Below are 19,630 nucleotides of genomic sequence, written 5' to 3'. Positions count from 1 at the left end.
ATAATCTTATTTTTTTTGTTTAAAAATATATTAAATTATATATATTTTTTAGCTAAAAAATTATACTTATATTCTAATGATAACAATGCTTTTTAATGCTGTCCTCTTCTGATCACTGTTCTGATGAGTAACCTCATCGGTCCCCAGGTGGCGAGACTATCTAGGTTTAAATTTAACTGTTCTATAATTTCCTAGATGGCTCCGTAGAAAATTAGCTTCTCGTGTTTAAAATTTGACCACGACTACTATATCTAGGACGGTGTAGCGAAGAAATTTTAAGATCATACTTCACAGGATCAGTTCTGTAGGAGTTGATCTCATTCTCCCTCCCTAACATGGGAGTTGATGTAACCATGACGATGAGTAACAGTCCTCTTCTCTGAGCGTGAGAACGACAGGAGTTCTCGACTTGTTTCGAGAACTCTGTCATCAATGATCGTTCACCCTTCGCATTCAATGCGAGGGGGATGGGAAGAAGGGCGTTCTGAGTGGTTACTTTTTTAAATTTAAACATAAAATTTTATTCTACTTGTGATATCTCTGAGTAACGAGTACTTTTTTTTCTTTAGATCCGTGAAGAATGAATACATATATATATATATATATATATGCAAAAAATTTCACGTTTCCACCCTAAAAGGAAAAATTTATCATGATTTTTTTACGTAACGTCTAACTATAGAGTTTTAGTTACTGTAGTTAAGTTTTGGAACGAGAACCTCTGAGTGGACAATTAGTAGCTGTTTTCCTTTTAGGAGACATAGTCGACACAAGTGTCGTTAAAATCCTTGTCACTCTCTGAATGTCAAGAAGGATAGAACGATGCTTGTGTCGACTTGTGTCGATTTGTGTCATCAAATAGAAAGCAGTGAGTGCTTTCCAGCAGAGAGGCATAACATGCCTTTTTTTAGCTGGATTTGCGTTTTGTTACTGCTGTGGTACTAGCAGTGCCAACACCGCAACCAATACATAGCAACGCAAATCCAGCAGGAAAAAAATGCCATCGTGTACCGCCGGCTCAACACAGTCATTTCATCTTTGTTTAACATTTACCAAACAACAAAGATACCATGATGATTATGTATTTTGCTAGATAACACGTCCAATATAATCGAGCCTAAGTTAATATTAAAAATCTGTAGTATTCGTACCTGCACTACAGATTTTCAGTACTGGCAATTGAATGTTGGTCGGTCGGAACGCTGTTTAGATAATATGACAATTTTTTCTGTCAAATACTTATAGACGTGTTTCGGTGTTTGTATAATAATTATCATTATCATTCATTAAACGTAAAACGAGAATAGAAGCGCTGAAAAGCGCTCAAACCGAAAACGTGGCCTTAAATTAAAACGAAATCAATGTCATATGTATGATAAAGAAAAAAGGAAATTTCTTCGATATATGAATTTAATAGATGAAATAATATACACTCTTTATATAACATTATGAATATATTGAAAAGGATCAAGATCAACCAATTATAATTTTAAAAATTATCGAAACTTTATAACATTTCGATATTTTCATTAATTTTTTTTTTTTTCTAGGTACCAACTATAACAGAATGGTTAATGCAAGAGTTCCAAAATCGATCAGAAGTACGTATTGGTGCTAATCCAAAACTAATACCTGCATTTACATGGGAGATGTGGGAGCACGAATTGGGTAACAAAAAATATTATTGTATTTATTGCGATGTATTGAATATATTAACTATATATAGATATATAGCATATACGTACATATTTTTATAGATAGTTTACACATTAATAAAAATTTATAATATTTTTGTGTACAAAAATATTGTTTTGATTGATAATAAATATTTTTTTCGGTTCATTTTCAAGTTTCGAAACAAATTCTATAATTATCGTGAATCGCGAAGCCAAATCCGATCTTCTTTCACCGCTACTGACAATCCTATTCGTATTCAGCGAATTCATCCGTAAGGTTGGTCGCAGTCCATAACGACCTGGTGGACTTGATCTGGCAGGTGGGTCGACCTGAGTATAATTCACACGCAGCGTATCCGCTGACGGACGAGTACTCCGGCAAACCATGGCAGGAGAAAGTTCAGAGCATTCGGCTGGAAATGAAATACTCGTCGGTCGACGCGCTCGTCGTCACCGCGTTGGATGAGATAGCGTGGCTCTTCAATGTTCGTGGCTACGATTTACCGCACACTCCCGTCCTCAGGGCCTATACGATTATCACTCACGAATCCCTGCACCTTTATGCGCCACGCCAAAAAATCCTGCGGTCCGTCGATATACATTTGAAAATCGACTCCTGTTCCCATGCAAACTGCGTCAAGTGAGTAATGATTAGTAGAATCTAGAAATTACCGTGTCAAGCAACTTCTGACAAATAAAACAAGAAATTAAACGATAGAAAAAGATGCAGATTTCAGATACAAAAGTAGAATTCATTGTACCTTGAATTTTAAGAAAAATAAAAGATTTCCAAATGTTACAAAATCAAGATATATTTCTCAATTTGTGTAATTGTAGAAATTGCCATAATAATAAGATCAAACAGATTTATATAATGACTGATTTTTACCGTTACAGATGGCACAATTACACAGATATTTGGTACGATTTAAAGACTATGTCTCAAGTCTGGAATACAGTGTGGCTCCCTTCACCGTACGGTTACTCGCCGGGTGCGTCCAAAGAAATATACAATTCCGTAAGTGTAATCGCGAAGACGACAGTTTTGCATATATTTTAAGCATAAGAATACGTATAATACACGACATCTATTTTCGAATAAGCAGAACTCCAAAATCCGTTCTTCAATATTATTACTTTATTTCAAGCTGAATATCGAGCTTACTTATATAGTTTAATCTATCCAGACTGAGATATTATTTTTAGACTAAAATATTCTAAAAGTAAAAAACCGTTTTTTTTTAATAATCGATAGTTATAAAAAATATAATTAGCTTTAACTTATACAATTCAATATTATAAAAATATCCAGATACGAATACAGCTAACACGTGAGAATCTTTTTCGCAGATTCCACCAGAGAAAAGATTGGCTAAGGCCTCGCCTATAATTGATCTAAGAGCGGAGAAAAACAAAGTCGAAGTGGCAGGTATGAGAAGATCTCATCTAAGGGATGCGATGGCAATGTGTGATTTCCTGGCCTACATGGAAGAGCAGTACAAATTGGACTCTGAAGGATGGGACGAGATGCAAGTAATGAGGGTGATCAATGAAATTCGTTACGAACAAGATGACAATAAGGGTATCGCCTTTCCGACAATCGCAGGGTATGGACCGCACGCCGCTATGCCGCATTACGAACCGAATAACTTGACCAACATTAAAATCGGGACCACATCTACACTAATGATCGACTCCGGAGGACAATACTTGGGTACGAAATTCTGAATCCCTTTATTCTACTTTGCTAGAAAATAGCAAGTTGAATTGAATGGAACAAGAACTAATTTTAAATTCAAAATTTACTTTAATATAAAATTCGAAAAACATTCAATTATTCTTTTTTACGTTTCCCCCAATTCTTCATCGACCACAAGTAGTCAAAACATGAAAAGCATGAGCAAAATTATTTAACAGATGGTACTACAGACGTGACCAGAACTCTTCACTTGGGAGTGCCGACCGACGAACAGAAAAAAGCCTACACGAGAGTGCTGATCGGTTCGATTGAATTATCGTCTTTGATCTTTCCCAATGATCTATCGGCAGACCAATTGGATGTTATTGCGCGAAGGTCGTTGTGGAGCAGCGGTTACGATTACATGCATGGCACTGGTCACGGAATTGGTCATTTTTCTTCAGTTCACGAATGTTCGTAATCTACAGTTTCCTGTAAAATAATTGCGTCACGAGAATATGGAATACAATTGATGAAAGCCATTCTAGTGGAACAATACGCGTTGCAGCGCCTATCGGCTTGTATTACGGATGCAAAAATTCAGGATGTTCCGTCAAGTTGAAGCCAGGATTCTTTCTTTCAAACGAACCGGGGTATTACAAAGAAGACGATTTTGGTGTTCGTTTGGAGAATATTCTTGAAGTAATTCCGGCTGATAAATTGGTATATCTTTTGATACGTTCTTATCTACTATGACCGTATATGTAATTAATTATCAATACGAAATATATAAAACAGCTGTGTAATGACACAAAGAAATTGTAATTACTAGTTTTTAATTATTAGCTGATAATTGTTTCAGTCTCATAATGGGCAAAGATTTCTCAAATTCAGAGATGTCACTCTAGTCCCGTACGAACCGAAACTTATCAAGATTAATATGTTAACTTCACCGCATGTAAGTTTTAAATATATCATTCTACAACTACTTGATTTTAATTATTATAATCACAAAAAATAACGAGCTGTTGCACAATATTAACATGTTTATATTACATAGCGGCGTTGGCTAAATAATTACAATAAACGTATACGGGAAGAAGTCGGCGCAGAGTTAAAAAAGAATTTAAAAATGAAAGCATTTTACTGGATGATGGCGAAAACTATGACCATTCCAGAAACAGACAGCTACTATTTTTTCTCTGATAATTCTCAGGCAATGCCGTCTACCAATAAGCAATTCCATACTTTAGTCATAATTGTTGCCACTTATCACATTATAAAAAGTAAGCGATATTCAAACACAACCTTATGTATTTGTTACAATTTATTTACTGAAACTATAATGATGCAATCAATTTTTGTTGCAGATTTCACAAGCGACTAAATTGGGAAACATGTCTATATTGCCAAATATTTTAAATTACGGACCTTTTTTGCTTTACGGAACTTTTTTAAAATATACATTATTTCCAAGATTGATATACGATATCATAATTACATTTAGGCAAAAAAAACATAGAAATAAACTTTAATAAATTATTTTTCTATATACATATCTGTACTATTTTTTCTTTTCTTTAGCCTTCTTTTTGGCCTTTAGTCCATTATCTATGAACTCTTGAATTGGATCTTCTATTGAATCCAAAAACTTTATAGAAGGTTCTTGATTGTTTGAGGCAGTCACATAAAGTTTAAAATACTTCAATATATCATCTAAAAAATAAAAATATATAAATCTATAATTGTTAAACTGTAGCTATCAAGCAAATGTAAATCTAATAAATATGCTAAATAGTGAATTTATATATAATAATATATAAAGTGAATTTATATATAATATTATATAAAGTGAATTTATATATAATAATATATAAATTTTATTAAAGAAACAAATAAAAATACAAACCTATTACTTTCTTATCTATTTTATATTCAGAAGCTATATTTTCACTACTATATTTTATAGGATCATGTTTATGTTGCAAAAGAAATGTCAGAGCTTGCTTCAATGAACACTTTCCCATAGGAATCACTGTAGGTTCATAAGATTCAAATGTAAAATCATTTTCCCAGCTCCGTCTGTTTTGAGGTAAAATCTTGGAGTCCTTTGCTGGCTCTTTTATATCCTATATAATATTGCAAATTTTACATCTGTTCAATAATCAAATCCACTTGTATTCAATAAATTTATGTTAACATATCAAAATATTTTATATTAACGTATAAAAACATCCCTGATGGAAAAATTTCGCTGAAATTATTCCACGTTTTGGAACACTTTTCGGCAAAATTTTAGCATTTCAGAAAAATTTCAGTTTAATTTTAGCGATTTTTAGCTAAAATATTCATTTTTAGCAAAATTTCAGAAAAATTTCAGTAAAAAATTTCAGAAAAATTTCAAAGTAATTTCAGTTCAGTTTCAACGATTTTTCAGTATATTAACTGAAAAATTCACTTTCAGTGAAATTTTAGCAAATTTTTAGCAATTTCGCTAAAATGTTTTAAAACATGGAATAATTTCAGCGAAATTTTTTTACCAAGGATTAATACAATATACAAAAATACAAACAAACATCAGTCCATACTTGCAGGTCTGTCGATGTAACAAAAACATCTTTTAATCGTTGATCCAGTTGCATGTTTTTTTTGTAATGGTCTTCCAAAAAGTGTGGATTTACTGAAACAAAAGATAGTTACATGACCAAATTTAATTTGGCAAATGGAAGAACCATTGAAGATGATAGTTTAAATATCATTTTAAATTATAGCCATTAAATTATGATTTAGAACATCATATAATACCTTGGTCCGAAAGTTTCTTTTGTTTTTCTGTAGCCACATATTGAGGTGCAGGTACTGGCTTTTCTCGGGAAATAAGTTTTGCCGCACGATTTTCAATGTTAAATGTGCGAATGGGTCGAGTCAATGCCGAATAAATCTTTCCCATAGTTCAAGTAACCTACCTACAGCAAAACAAATTATTCGCTATAGATACGTTCTATTGACATTCATAACACTAGCGAGCATTATTTATCTTTATTTAACATTTGATTGAAACAACAAGAATGAAATGATTCCATGAGCCTTGCAAACGTCAAGTGGAATGCACAATTACAAATATTAACCTTGGAATGTAAAATACTGTGGTTGCGTGCTACAATGAATTTTTACCTAAATTCTAATTCAAGTTTAGTACGGTTTTTTAAATTACAATGTTAATAACATAAAGTAACATTTAATACAATTATTTCACATTAAAGTTTATTTTTTAATAATAAAATACTGTTAGTTATTCTACAACCTGCAATCTATGAACACATTAAAGTGTAAAAAAATTTGTTAATATTGGTAAATATTTTCTACATCTAGAATAGTATCATTCCAAGGAAAATGAGTAACATTCGAAGATTAATAATTACATGATAAATCATCACATAAGATTATTGTTAATTTTAGCTGTAATATACCTCCAGCAATCATAGAATGCAAGAGTTTACAAAACGTGTTCGAACAATTGAAAGAACATATACAGCATGCGATTAAAAAGAATTTAATTTTCAAGAAAAATTTCTTAACCTTTTTGAGAGAAAATCAAGAGTGACGCGTTCCAAAATTCACCAAAAAAAAGTTACCGTCGTCTTTGCATTCCGAAACTCATTGAGTGCGATCTTTAGGGTGCTTCTCCATGACAGCCGAAATTTCGGAAAACGGAATCTCAGAAAAGTCATACGACCAATCAAAGGCTGTGGTCCACTTGACGCTACAAACGCTTCGAAGCATTTGAGCGACCAATCAGAACAAAGAATTTTACAAATTGACTAATCAAAGAATGGGTGCGTTCAGCAGAACGTTCGTTTTGCAACTGTTGGAAGTTTCCTTCGCGCTGATTGGATCATACTTTTAGATCTAGAAGAATGGTCCTATCTCAGCAGACAATCATAAAACGGTTGCAAAACTGTTGAGTCTGCTGAACGCAGCCATTGCTTCGAAGCATTTGTAGCGTCAAGTGGACTGCAACTTCAATGGCTGCGTTCAGCAGACTCAACAATTTTGCAACCGTTTTATGATTGTCTGCTGAGATAGGACCATTCTTCTAGATCTAAAAGTATGATCCAATTAGCGCGAAGGAAACTTCCAACAGTTGCAAAACAAACGTTCTGCTGAACGCAGCCTTTAATGCCTAGTCTGTTTCCGGCCTAATGGGACGGCATCCTGAGTCCCTATATTCCCTATACCAATTGATATTAATAGGTTGGTACAAGTGGGCACGCATAATCGTGGTGAGTTTCAGGTACGCGTCGAGGTGAGAACGTACCGTATGTGTTGCATGTGTTGATCTGAGATATTTTCGTGGTTGAGATTTTTTCTGTGCGAAATATGTCACGGCTCTGTGCGGCCTAACGACGGACGGTATTTCAGTGAGTCGCTGTGCATATTATAACGAAGAACTCGTATCAAGAGTTTGACGTTACCCTGTAACCGCCAAAACTGTAGACGGAAACGCCATCTTGTGCATTGATGTTTATATTTTCATAAATCAAACAATATTCGCTGTTAACTTTTCATATACATTTATGGGTTAGATCTCATGCCATTTGACATGCAACATCAATTGCTGGTCTATTACTAAATTTCTTCATATTACTTACCAAACGTAATATTTTACTGTCAGAGAGAAACACTTCAATGAATTAGGCAGGATGGCATTTATTAAATATTTCCTTTTTTCTAACTACATTTCTTTTGTGCTTGAACTGAAAGTTTGATTTAATTAACTTATTAATTCCATCTTTTTACAGATCAATACTAGAGAAATCTAAGAATCATGTTTTATGCACATTTTGTATTGGCCAAAAAAGGGCCTTTGGCCCGTATATGGTTGGCCGCTCATTGGGATAAGAAATTAACAAAGGCACATGTATTTGAGACAAATATAGAAAAATCAGTGGATGGTATATTACAACCAAAGGTAAACGTTATCTTAGTGACCAGATCTGACAAAATTCTCTGATACATCATTAAATTCTGTTTATTTTCTAATAGGTTAAAATGGCTTTAAGAACGTCTGGCCATTTATTACTGGGAGTAGTACGAATCTATTCAAGGAAAGCTAAGTACTTGCTGGCTGATTGCAATGAAGCTTTCGTGAAGATTAAAATGGCCTTTAGGCCTGGAATGGTAGATCTACCTGAGGAACACAGAGAGGCAGCTGTAACAGCTATCACCTTGCCAGAAGTGTTTCATGATTTTGATACTGCTATGCCTGAACTCAAGTAAGATAATGCTATCAAGCTTTTGGAAAAACTGTAGTTTTTTTAAATATATGATAAATAAAATTTTCTTTCAAAGATATTTATATCAAAACCGAATTTTTAATCTTATATATATATATATAAAGGCTATGTACAAAATACTTAAGCAATAAGGAAATCAACATGTCGCTACTACTTACATTATGGCCTTATGATCTCTACTGTGATTGGTCAATTTATTTACTGCTTACATTTTACCACTTAAATTTTTTTTTGTGTATTATAATTCTAACAGTATTTTTAAATATTTTATATAAATTTTGCTTTCAGAGATGTTGATATAGAAGCTCAGTTTAGTTTGAATCAATCTAGAGCAGAAGAAATAACAATGAGGGAAGATTATGGCAGTCTGTCTTTAGTTACACATGATCAGGGCTTTGGCGACATGAGTTTTGATGCTGAGCCACCAGAGTTACTACGACATGGCAGTGGCATGGAACCTTCGTTGGATCAGGTAATCATACTTGTCCTTTTTAATTTTATTTATTTAGTACTTTCGATCATTGTATAATAATGAGTAAAATTAAATATTTCATACATTTTTGAAGAAGTGATTATATGATTATATGATATTTAGAATAATATAAATATTACAAATAGCTAAACTATCTTTAAATATAAAAATATTATGCAAAGTATATAAAAGTTCTTATAAAATATTTATGAAGTGTAATCAGCCATAGTTTTGTTCATTGTCATATATGTATGTATAATGTGAATGAACACACTCTAAAAAATGTTTCAAAAGTCTGTTTAATTTTTGTTAAATAAACTAAAAATAAACGAATCAATTTTTGGTATTTTTAAGAACTAATGACATTTTAAGATATTAATTGCTTCAATTTGATTTTAGAGTCACATGTTATTTAGTGACGGCCCAGGAATAGAGGCAGCATTGGAACAGAAGGAAAAAGAGCCAGTTGCAGGGACATCTGCTACAACGCAACCCATGGACATAGATACACCCATTCGAGATGATGGTTTTGGTGGTCATCTTGGTCAAGATATTATATGTATAGTCAAATAATTAGTATTCTTTTTATAACTAGATCCAACGATCGTTTATAATTATTGTTAATATTTTAGCGGGAGGTCTGTTTGAGGGTGGTTTATTTGATGAAGCTCCAATGGGTGAAGTACCCGTACCTGAGGTTAGTTCGATAAATGAACAACAGGAAGCAGGAACGGTTGCTGGAACTGCTGCTTCTGTGCATGATGAATCTGACGAGGATATGGGTGATCATTTTGGTGGACCAGCTTCTCCAATGGGAGGCATGAGGTATTTATCATTCTTAAAAAATTATAAGATTCTAAAATATACAATCAAGAAAGAAAAATTAAGTAATATTAGTCGAAGCATTATTATAATAGGACACAAATATTTATTTAATCTATTCAATAACCAAACTTTATTTACAATCTTATACCGAAATTTGGATTGTACGTTTGTTTTTTGATAAAAATATTAAATAAACCAATTTATTATGTTTTAATCTTTATTGCTTAATTTTTCTTTCTTGATTTAATATTGTTTTCATCCTTGTTTGTATACTTTGCTACATACAACTTTGAAATTATACTAATACATTGAATACATTATGCATAGCTCTGACGGCTCTAGACCAGCTACACCAGTCGCAGTTGGAGAGGAAATTGAAGGAAGAATTAGCGTTGCCAGTCGGCGCTTTACACCAGCTCCACCAATTATACCAGAAGAACATGCTATTGACAATATAGAAGAACCGCCACCTATGCAAGATCAAACCACATTATTACACGATGAGGAAGAAAGCTTCGCGCTAGCTCCAATTGATGCATCTGCTTTAAAGGGTAAATTTTTTTTTATTTTAACATTGACGTACATATTTGTATCTTGTAACTAACAAAAAGTCATCGATTTTTCTAGGATTCACGAAAGCCAAACGCAAGCGTAAACTCATTGTCGATGAAGTAAAAAATATTTCTGGTGAGGAAATGAAAGCGCAGCTATCTGATACTAGTGATATTATCACGACGTTGGACTTGGCACCACCTACGAAAAGATTAATGCATTGGAAAGAAACAGGTGGTGTAGAGAAGCTCTTTGCTTTACCAGGAAGACCTATCCCGGCTCGTGTTCTATTTAAAGTAATAATAATATTTAACATTCTATGATTACTTGAATAACAAGTTTTAAAAATTTATATAATATAAATATTTCATTTTAATTATTATTAAACAGAATTATCAGAGACATCTGACCAGCAAGTCTTACGATCATGAAGACTTTGGGCGACTTGGAACTGAGGAAGATGGAATGTCCTTAGAACAAATGAGAGATGCTCCAGAAGCAGAAGTAGCTTCTTATGAACAAAGTCTCCTCAATAAACGTACAGGACGAAAACGGAAAGCACCGCAAGATGATGAGGTTAGTCATAAAAATGATAATAAAAGGGGAAAAGGTAGATTTTTTTTCTTTAAAGAAAATAAAAAAGTTGACAATTTTATTGGAATATTATAATTAATATAAATGTAAATATTACTATGTTTAGATAAGGCAACCTCCTCAACCAGCCCAACCAACTCCAGTAGAGATAAATCAACCAAATGAATCAGAAATTCCAAACATCATTGCACAACAGAATCTTTCTTCAGAATCACCTATGCTACCCGAAGTATCTTTACCAGTAGAACCATCGGTTTCCGACATAAGCAGTATTGTGCCTTCTGGGGAACCATCAGTTATTGTACCACCAACAACCGAAACCCCTTTGCTCGGTTCGGAAATACCGCAAATCGCATCAGCTGAAGTTAGCTCGATACTTGGCACACACGAAGAACAAGTACCATCAACATCGGCACAGGAAGAAACCGCCACTGTACAAACATCCGATATGCCGCAGATGGAAAACATGGGTTACGACCAAGTAAATAGAGAAATTTTCATTTTATGATATGAATGCATTTAAAAAACTATACGTCCTTGCCTTGCAATCAATGTTTCCTTATAAATCTAGAGAGCGCTTGTACATTTAATATAGAAACCTTTATTAATTCTACACTTTTCAATAGGCACAACCCCAAGTTTCCTATATGGGTTATGACGAGCAACATCCTCCAGCACATACGCCTGGTGCGATTTCCGAAAGAGGACCCGCCACGCCGTGGAATCACGAGGATTACGAGTTTCCGCCATCCGTGGGACCTGTAATATACTTTAATATTGTTCAAAAGATTATTTTATTATGTATTTATATAAATAATATAAAGTTTTTATTTTGTACATGTACCTATTAGTTTTATTAAGTTTTAGTGGAAAATTTAAAAAATTTATAAAGAACATTAATTAATTGTTTATAATATTGTTTTTCAGCAAGAGGAACAACAAATGGACGAAACTTATGAACAGTTTGAAGAACGCGTTCTTAACAAGAGAGCGGCGCATATGTATCATGTTATTAAAAGTAAACTCGATACCAAAGATAAATTAACACTATCGGAGATGGCATTTAAAAATAATCGCAAACAGGTTAGTCTTTTGGAAAACTATATCCTATGGCTGCGTTTAGCAGAAAAAGTTTTGCAACTGTTGTCAAATTTTTTAATATAATTAGTCTTAGTTTTACTCTTAAGTTGGAAACACAATAGGCACAGACAATAGGGAATAACGAGCCATCCAATCAGAGCACTGGGGTATAAGTTTGTTATTATATCTCAGACTTCTGATTAGAGAGAGAGAAGAGAGAGAGAGGCGACTCGTTATTTCCTGTTACCTGTGCCTATTACTTGGGCCCATTGTATTTCCAGCTTTAGTCTCTCATTGAATATAAATTAGGGCTCGCTATTATACGTTTAAACGAAAATACGTTTACACGTATAATTAGTATATCCGTTTATTAGAAACGTTTTTCCGAATATACGTGTAATTAACTATTATACGTTTAAACGAAAACACGTTTACACGTATAATTAGCATATCCGTTTATTAGAATCGTTTTTCCGAATATTTTCATTTTTTTATATAAACGTTTATCTCTTTATTAAGGAGTGTGACGAATTGAGAAAATGCAAAAAATTCGATTTTTAATTTTATTAAAAAACGTTAAAATATTCGAAAAAATGTTTTTCATAGATGGATATGTTAAATATACATGTAAATGTATTTTCGTTTAAATGTATAATAAAACACGTATATTCGGAAAAATGTTTCTTTTATAAACGGATATGTTAATTAAACGTGTAAACGTTTACCTTCAAGTAAACGGTTTTTTGAAAGCGAATATAAACGGATAAACGTTTTACGTTTACACGTATATTCGAAAAACGGAATAAAATTAGAGAGCCCTGATATAAATGTATAAACCAACCATATTGCAAATCTTACAACTATTCTAAAGCTGCTTTTTCTGCTGAACGCAACCAATATATTTATTTCTCTGTGATATTTAAAAAAAAATAATTCTGTCTTTACAGGTTGCACAAAAGTTTTATACACTATTAGTCTTGAAAAAGTTCCAAGTATTAGAACTCAATCAAGAATATTCATATGCTGAGATTATAGTCACAAAAGGACCAAAATTTGAAAATCCTGCATTGTAAAGACTCTCAATTGTAAAACTTCGCGATCTTTCTCGATGAAGAAGAACGTTAACATCTATCTTTATACATACAATATCAAAATAACATTCACATTTTTCATGAATAAATCCTAATTAATCTTAATCCGAAATTATCTTAAATTGAAAAGATTCGTTGATTTTAAACACAGAATGGTTTATGAGAAATGAGGAAATATCTGATTATTATTTATTTTTTTATCCCCTGTCTTGGAAAGATGCATAATGAATATTAGTTATTGTGAATATTAATCACTTTAATTGTATTGCATTCCGTTTTCCATACATATACCTATCGTACACACACACACACACACACACACCATATTGACTGCTTTTTATTTAAATAAATTCTTAATCATATTAAATTTTGTATTCAGAAATTGATTGTCTTACATTATTCATCAATCCGAACAGGGTTTGTATATAAACATAGTAAATAACTAAAGAATATTTTACAACATATATATCAATAACTTAAATCTATACATTGCAAAGGTCCAAAACAGGTATACTCTTGACATTAACATATATAAATTTTGATATAATTATATATCAATTTTTATTTAAAAATATTTAATACAATATTAATGTAATTAGATATTTCTAGATTTTCAATATATAATATTCAGGAACTAATTTTTTCGGGAATTTATTTATAGTACTTATATTTATTTATAATTCAAGCAGTTATTAATGGAAAAGTCAATTTAAGTATTTGTGAATAATAATTTTATGTATTATCAGGAAGAATATATTTTCTACTCACATATGTATGAAAGAGCAAAGACTCAAAAAGCGATCGAACTTTTTAAACTTTTTTTTATAATATTTTATTTATATCATTTGAAATCATACTGATTACGAAAATTGCTATTATCATATCTATTGTTTGTATCTTTTTTCAAATATGTTTAAAAATTTAATAAGAAGATACCAAGTGGATAACTCAATAAAATATTAACATAATGCGAACTATTTTCGGAAAGAAAGTAGTATGTGTACTACATTATTAAAGAAAATTATTGGATAATTTATGGTTGTATGTCTATCTTATGATGTACAAGAATGTTAAAAAAAAAACAAACTATTTTAGCAAACTAAACATTTGTAAAATTTGGCAATAAGATGATAAGTTTACATTGTAAATAAGTATGTAATCAAGACAAAAATCATTAAAGTATGATTGTAAAAAATGATTTCGTAATGTGTCATTAAGTTTAAAATTAATTAACTACCATGATGTAACAAATATATTGTAAATAATATCTATTTAACGTATCATGTTTATTAAGAAAATAAATATCGTTTATATGTAACTTCGTTTATAAACGATATTGAACCTATTAAACATACATATCATATAATACTTAAAACTGTTATTCTCCATTATTTTCCATTAATGAACTGTTAGATACATATGTCAGATAATAATTTATGATAAGTTAATAAAAGCGTTTCTTTATAATTATTTTTGTTTTTTACACATGCGTGATGCTGGAAAATAGGTGTTTTCCAGCAAGGACAGAATGTAACATAATGAATCATTATATCCCTGTTGTTTGTCAACATTAAACAAGAATGAAATGATTCATTGTTCTTTGCTGGAAAACACCCAATGTCATCTAAACTTAAAACTTATTACTTTAAATATTTTATAACAAATTATTCACGTTTTTTTTATTACATGTGGGATTTATAAACGTAATTTTATGAAAAGTAACACAAATTTAATATTTATTATTTATATAAAAGTATATTACATATTATTATATATTTATATATTTTAATTTTTATCTGAAATGAATTTATAATATACGAGCGTAATACATATGCTTTAAGTCATATTATTTAAGTCGTACTGATTGTTAAATTACACAGACCTTTGAATAAGATTGGTATAATTAGCATATAGACAGTATGAGATACATTTTCACTATACTGTAAATATTATGGTTATTAATTACAAAATTTTCTTAAACATAAAAGTTTATTCATATAACTCAAAGAAATGTAAGTTTAAAAATATCCTAGTTTTTAGTAATAAATATAAAATTAAACATTTTTACTACATATTCTTCTTAGCGCAAAAATGTCATATTTTGTTATGGTAGTAATCAAATAAGTATAATATTATATTATGAAATAGCTTTATTTTTATCCTTTATCAGCATTTTATACGTGCGCAAACTGAAATTGTCTACATGCAACATACGAGCAGCAAGATTTTAAATCTTTATTATCATGTGATATTTATATACGCAATGAAACATTTACAAATCTTTTATATTTCTTTCGTATAAACGCATTGTATTCAACATAATATGTAAATGCATTTTGATATTAATCTTCCAATTCACCGGCTTCCATGGCGTCTTGATAAGATTTAGTTTTCGAACGCTCGGGATCTAGTTTAATCATATCATCGATTCGAAGGATGGTTATGGCTGCTTCAGTGGCAAATTTCAAAGATTTAATTTTTGAAATGGCTGGTTCTAACACGCCTGCTTTTTTGTTATCTCTTATACTTCCCATGAGTAAATCAAGACCCACCCTACAAAAATATAAATATAATTCATTTTAATCTTATTTTGTATGACAAACTAAAAAAAAAAGACAAACTTACCACTTCAAGTCAACAAGATCTGGTTTTGTTATACTGGAATTATGATAGGCTCGGAGCTTGGCGACAAGATCGGTTGCATCTTGTGCAGCGTTTACGGCTAATGTTTTTGGTATAATTAATAAAGATCGAGCAAATTCCGCTATAGCCAATTGTTCTCGAGAGCTCTGTAATATAAAAATGTATAAATATCTTATGAAAGTAAAAGAAACTAATCGGAAAAAATTCAGAATTTAATGATACCAATGATGTTGCGAAGTTTTCTAAATATATTGAGAGTGCAGCCTCCACGCAACCTCCTCCTGCTACAACGCTTTTGCTTTCCAAGACTCTCTTGACAACGCATAATGCGTCATGTATGGAACGTTCCATTTCGTCACAGTAATAATCGTTTGGTCCGCGTAAAATAATAGAGCTCGCTGTGCGTGTCTTTGGCCTTGAAATAAAAAAGAAGGCTAAATAATCATGCTTTTATTGTTATTTTCGTAGTACTATGAAACTCAAAGAAGATCAATGCCTGACTTGAATTGTAGAATTAAAGAATTAATTAATTGCACTATATTAGTAGTAAAATATGTACCCTTTGATCAAAATAAGCTCGTCATCACATATCATCTCTTGCACTACTTCGGCAGCCTCCCCCAAGAAACTGACATCGAAACTCTCCTCTCCTTCCATGTTGGTCAGTGAAGTTAGAAATTGCGCGCCTGTAGCTTTAGCGATTCTTTTTAGATCAGCTTTTTTGCATCTGCGCACTGCCATGGTCTTAGTCTCCACAAAATACTATGGAAAGATCAAGATAAATATATTGCACTCAATTCTAAAATTTATCACTTAAAATATGACTATACCTTTAAGCATAAATCGTCAATGCCACCAGACAAAAGAACGACATTAGTTCCAGCAGCAAGAATCTTCTGAATACGTTCCTTGGTAATATCTGCCTCACGTTGACGAACGGCTTCAAGTTTCTCCGGATCTGTAATAAGTACTTCGACGCCCAACTTCATTTTTGCTTTCTGCAACGAAAAGTCTAGACATGCAATTTTCGCATTTGTTATCCTCTTCGGCATTGCTTGAGAGGCGACGGTGCAGTTCAAAGCATATCCTTGAACCAAAATCGACTCTCGAACACTTTTTCCGTGTGCTTTCAAAACATTGACTGCTTTAACAGGATATAAAAATCCTCCTTTGCCATCGTTAATTTTTATTGCGTTAGCGGCGTCGACTACCATATTACCAAAGAAATTGGCATCACTAATTATTAGTTACAGAAAATATTTTAAATTATTGTTTTTACCAAATATCGAAAACAAATTGCAAACAAGGACTGTAAATAACATCAAAAGGATACGCTCCAATAATTTTGCTTGACATAGATGTTTTTGCAACACTAACTAAGCAATCCCTTCCAAGTTCGTCCACACTGACAGTAAGGTGTTCTTGAATGTATTTGCATGCTTCTCTGAAATTGATTTCATGTGTAAAAAAAAGTTGTATAAACTATAATTTCTTTTTTCCTCTTGATAAATATCCAATATTCTTTTGTTAATAATTTAGTTAATTAACATTAATCAATTAATTTTATATCAAAAATAAAATCATATATAAAAATAAAAGGGTAAATAAAAATAAAGTAGGATATTTACTTGCAAGCAAGTCTGTAGCCACTGATGACTGAAGTTGGATGTATCTTCTGTTTCACAAGTTCATCTGCATTTTTTAAAAGCTCAGCTGCTACTATGACCTTTAAATATATAAAATAACACATTTTATATTAAATATATATTCAATTATAAATTTTCCATTAAATACACAAATATAAATGAATCACTTACTACTGAAGTAGTACCATCTCCAACCTCCTCATCTTGTAACTGAGCTAATTCAACTAGAACCCGTGCAGCTGGATGTTCAACTTCTAACAAGCGTAAAATAGTTGCGCCATCATTGGTAACAGTGACATCCTGAAAATATCAATTAACATAATAATGTCGTAATTAACATATTTGTTTCAAATCTTTATATTTAATCGATAAATTAGAGCTCTATATCGGTCGAAGCTAGATCTTAAATGCTTAAATAATTCAATCTTGAATCACTAAATATGATATATATATGTATATATGTACTTGACATATATACCACACTTATAGTCTAACGAACTGCGCGCCGAAATAGTTCCGGACTAAACGCAATTAAACCACTGTAGTAATTTTCACGAATTAAATTAAATTCTAATAATTTCGATGCTCAAATAGGCATCATATTTCAAAGATGTTAATATGCTGAAAAAACTGTAATTAAATTTATTGCGAAAAATATTACCTCGGCCGGGAGTCGAACCCGGATCTCTTATATTCCGTACGAGCATCCTGAGCCATTAGACTACCGAGGCCTTTGTAATATTCTTCGCAATAATCGGTATATGTAAGGAAACGACGTCTTTTTCGGGCAACGAATAAACAGTAATAATCTCATTTTTAGACCGTATATGTAAGAAACACAATCAATAAATTAGAGCCGTATATCGATCGTATCGTACATATGTCAAGTACATATATATAATATTTACTGATTCAAGATTGATTTAGGCATTTAAGATCTAGTTTCGACCGATATAGGGCTCTAATTTATCGATCGTGTTTCTCACATATACGGTCTGAAAATGAGATTATTATTTATATTTAATATATTTTAAAAAATATAGAAGCTAAATACATACACCAATGTCATCAACCAGCATTTTATCTAAGCCAACCGGACCCAAAGAACTTTTAACTATATTAGCGATAGCACAGGCAGCCATAACTGAAAAAGACATAAATAAAATGTTTATTTCACATATTTACAGACATTATATTATATAAGTAAATAAACTATTTATTATTTATATAATTAATTTTTTAAATGCTGTACCAAGTTGACTTATATTTCTAAGGACGTGTTCCACTTGATGCTCAGGATAATCATTTGTTTTTGTTTGATATTTGATAACAAAAAGAATGAAATGATTCCAAGAGTGTTATTAGCATCAAGTGAAACGCACTGCTTTAATTATTGTCAAGGTTTATCATACATTCATTTTTAAACAAAATAAACCTAATATTTGATAGAGTCGATAAGTATGTATGTACAATATCTACTTTACGTCATTTATTTCCTGGTTGCTAGCCTCGATTACCAAACGCTTAGTATGATTTCGTATTACATACAAAATGGTAGTAACAATTAATTGTTCAAGACTATGTGACTATCTATTTTATACTTTAACAATTATCTACATGTAACGTATAAATTAACACAACTTTATCTCCAATTTTGACAGCGAAAAGATCTAACAGCATATTTAATTACATCATATTCGTGGTTTTGTCATTTGACGTGAGTCAGTCTAAGGACGGAATCAGACTAGGCATTGAAGATTGAGATTGAAGATTGAAAAATTCAAATTTGACCAATCGAAACGAAAGAAGCTAAAATTTCTTTGTCCTTATTGGTAAAATTTCAATCTTCAACCTCAATCTTCAATGCGTAGTCTGATTCCGGCCTAATACATTTGATTTTTATTAATAACGGTTCAATAACAACTCTTAGATTGAGGCTTTCGGTTCCACTCAGCCTACGAACTGTAATAGTCAACAAAATTGTCAAGGAAGACTCTCACCTCATTACTGACATGATCACAAATCAAGCAACGATGCAATGATATAATTTTTGTATTTTTTGTCAACATCCTGCTG

General features: G+C 31.7%; 4 protein-coding genes across 6 annotated transcripts in view; 2 read left to right on the top strand and 2 right to left on the bottom strand.

Moving 5' to 3' along the window:
• Positions 1–4,883, top strand: part of LOC108728864 (xaa-Pro aminopeptidase 1) — a 36,925-nt gene extending 32,042 nt beyond the window's left edge. The window contains exons 4-12 of the mRNA XM_018457658.1: positions 1,551–1,668; positions 1,938–2,316; positions 2,574–2,694; positions 3,027–3,390; positions 3,594–3,827; positions 3,923–4,077; positions 4,217–4,312; positions 4,415–4,640; positions 4,725–4,883. Coding sequence (XP_018313160.1) covers positions 1,551–1,668; positions 1,938–2,316; positions 2,574–2,694; positions 3,027–3,390; positions 3,594–3,827; positions 3,923–4,077; positions 4,217–4,312; positions 4,415–4,640; positions 4,725–4,741 — 1,710 coding nt within the window. The 3' untranslated portion in view covers positions 4,742–4,883. The remainder of the gene's footprint in view (positions 1–1,550; positions 1,669–1,937; positions 2,317–2,573; positions 2,695–3,026; positions 3,391–3,593; positions 3,828–3,922; positions 4,078–4,216; positions 4,313–4,414; positions 4,641–4,724) is intronic.
• Positions 4,884–4,894: 11 nt separating this feature from the next.
• LOC108728865 (protein NDUFAF4 homolog) lies at positions 4,895–7,010 on the bottom strand. 3 transcript variants are annotated; one of them, XM_018457659.1, is made up of 5 exons: positions 6,934–7,010; positions 6,160–6,320; positions 5,943–6,034; positions 5,264–5,483; positions 4,895–5,070 (listed from the first exon to the last, which is right to left on the bottom strand). In XM_018457659.1, exons 2-5 carry the CDS (start codon positions 6,302–6,304, stop codon positions 4,919–4,921), a joined length of 609 nt encoding a protein of 202 aa, XP_018313161.1. In that variant the 5' UTR covers positions 6,305–6,320; positions 6,934–7,010; the 3' UTR covers positions 4,895–4,918. The 3 variants fall into 3 exon arrangements, with proteins under 3 accessions (XP_018313161.1, XP_018313163.1, XP_018313162.1); XM_018457661.1 differs by having other exon boundaries at positions 6,160–6,316; XM_018457660.1 differs by lacking the exon at positions 6,934–7,010 and adding an exon at positions 6,825–6,927.
• A 638-nt stretch (positions 7,011–7,648) lies between these two features.
• vtd (RAD21 cohesin complex component verthandi) lies at positions 7,649–13,756 on the top strand. The gene is made up of 13 exons (XM_018457652.1): positions 7,649–7,775; positions 8,157–8,326; positions 8,401–8,630; positions 8,940–9,123; positions 9,523–9,682; positions 9,756–9,948; positions 10,276–10,499; positions 10,576–10,796; positions 10,891–11,076; positions 11,201–11,575; positions 11,721–11,855; positions 12,022–12,177; positions 13,122–13,756. Exons 2-13 carry the CDS (start codon positions 8,183–8,185, stop codon positions 13,245–13,247), a joined length of 2,334 nt encoding a protein of 777 aa, XP_018313154.1. The 5' UTR covers positions 7,649–7,775; positions 8,157–8,182; the 3' UTR covers positions 13,248–13,756.
• Positions 13,757–15,401: 1,645 nt separating this feature from the next.
• CCT1 (chaperonin containing TCP1 subunit 1) overlaps positions 15,402–19,630 on the bottom strand; it is a 4,783-nt gene continuing 554 nt past the window's right edge. The window contains exons 2-10 of the mRNA XM_018457653.1: positions 18,613–18,698; positions 17,726–17,854; positions 17,537–17,634; positions 17,242–17,352; positions 16,739–17,144; positions 16,468–16,670; positions 16,131–16,323; positions 15,891–16,054; positions 15,402–15,818 (exon numbers count right to left, since the gene is read on the bottom strand). Coding sequence (XP_018313155.1) covers positions 15,608–15,818; positions 15,891–16,054; positions 16,131–16,323; positions 16,468–16,670; positions 16,739–17,144; positions 17,242–17,352; positions 17,537–17,634; positions 17,726–17,854; positions 18,613–18,698 — 1,601 coding nt within the window. The 3' untranslated portion in view covers positions 15,402–15,607. The remainder of the gene's footprint in view (positions 15,819–15,890; positions 16,055–16,130; positions 16,324–16,467; positions 16,671–16,738; positions 17,145–17,241; positions 17,353–17,536; positions 17,635–17,725; positions 17,855–18,612; positions 18,699–19,630) is intronic.

This window comes from Mycetomoellerius zeteki, unplaced genomic scaffold (genome assembly GCF_001594055.1).
Source record: "Mycetomoellerius zeteki isolate Tzet28-1 unplaced genomic scaffold, Tzet1.0 scaffold653, whole genome shotgun sequence".
Classification (NCBI taxonomy): domain Eukaryota; kingdom Metazoa; phylum Arthropoda; class Insecta; order Hymenoptera; family Formicidae; genus Mycetomoellerius; species Mycetomoellerius zeteki.
This window is presented reverse-complemented; position numbering and strand designations above follow the sequence as displayed.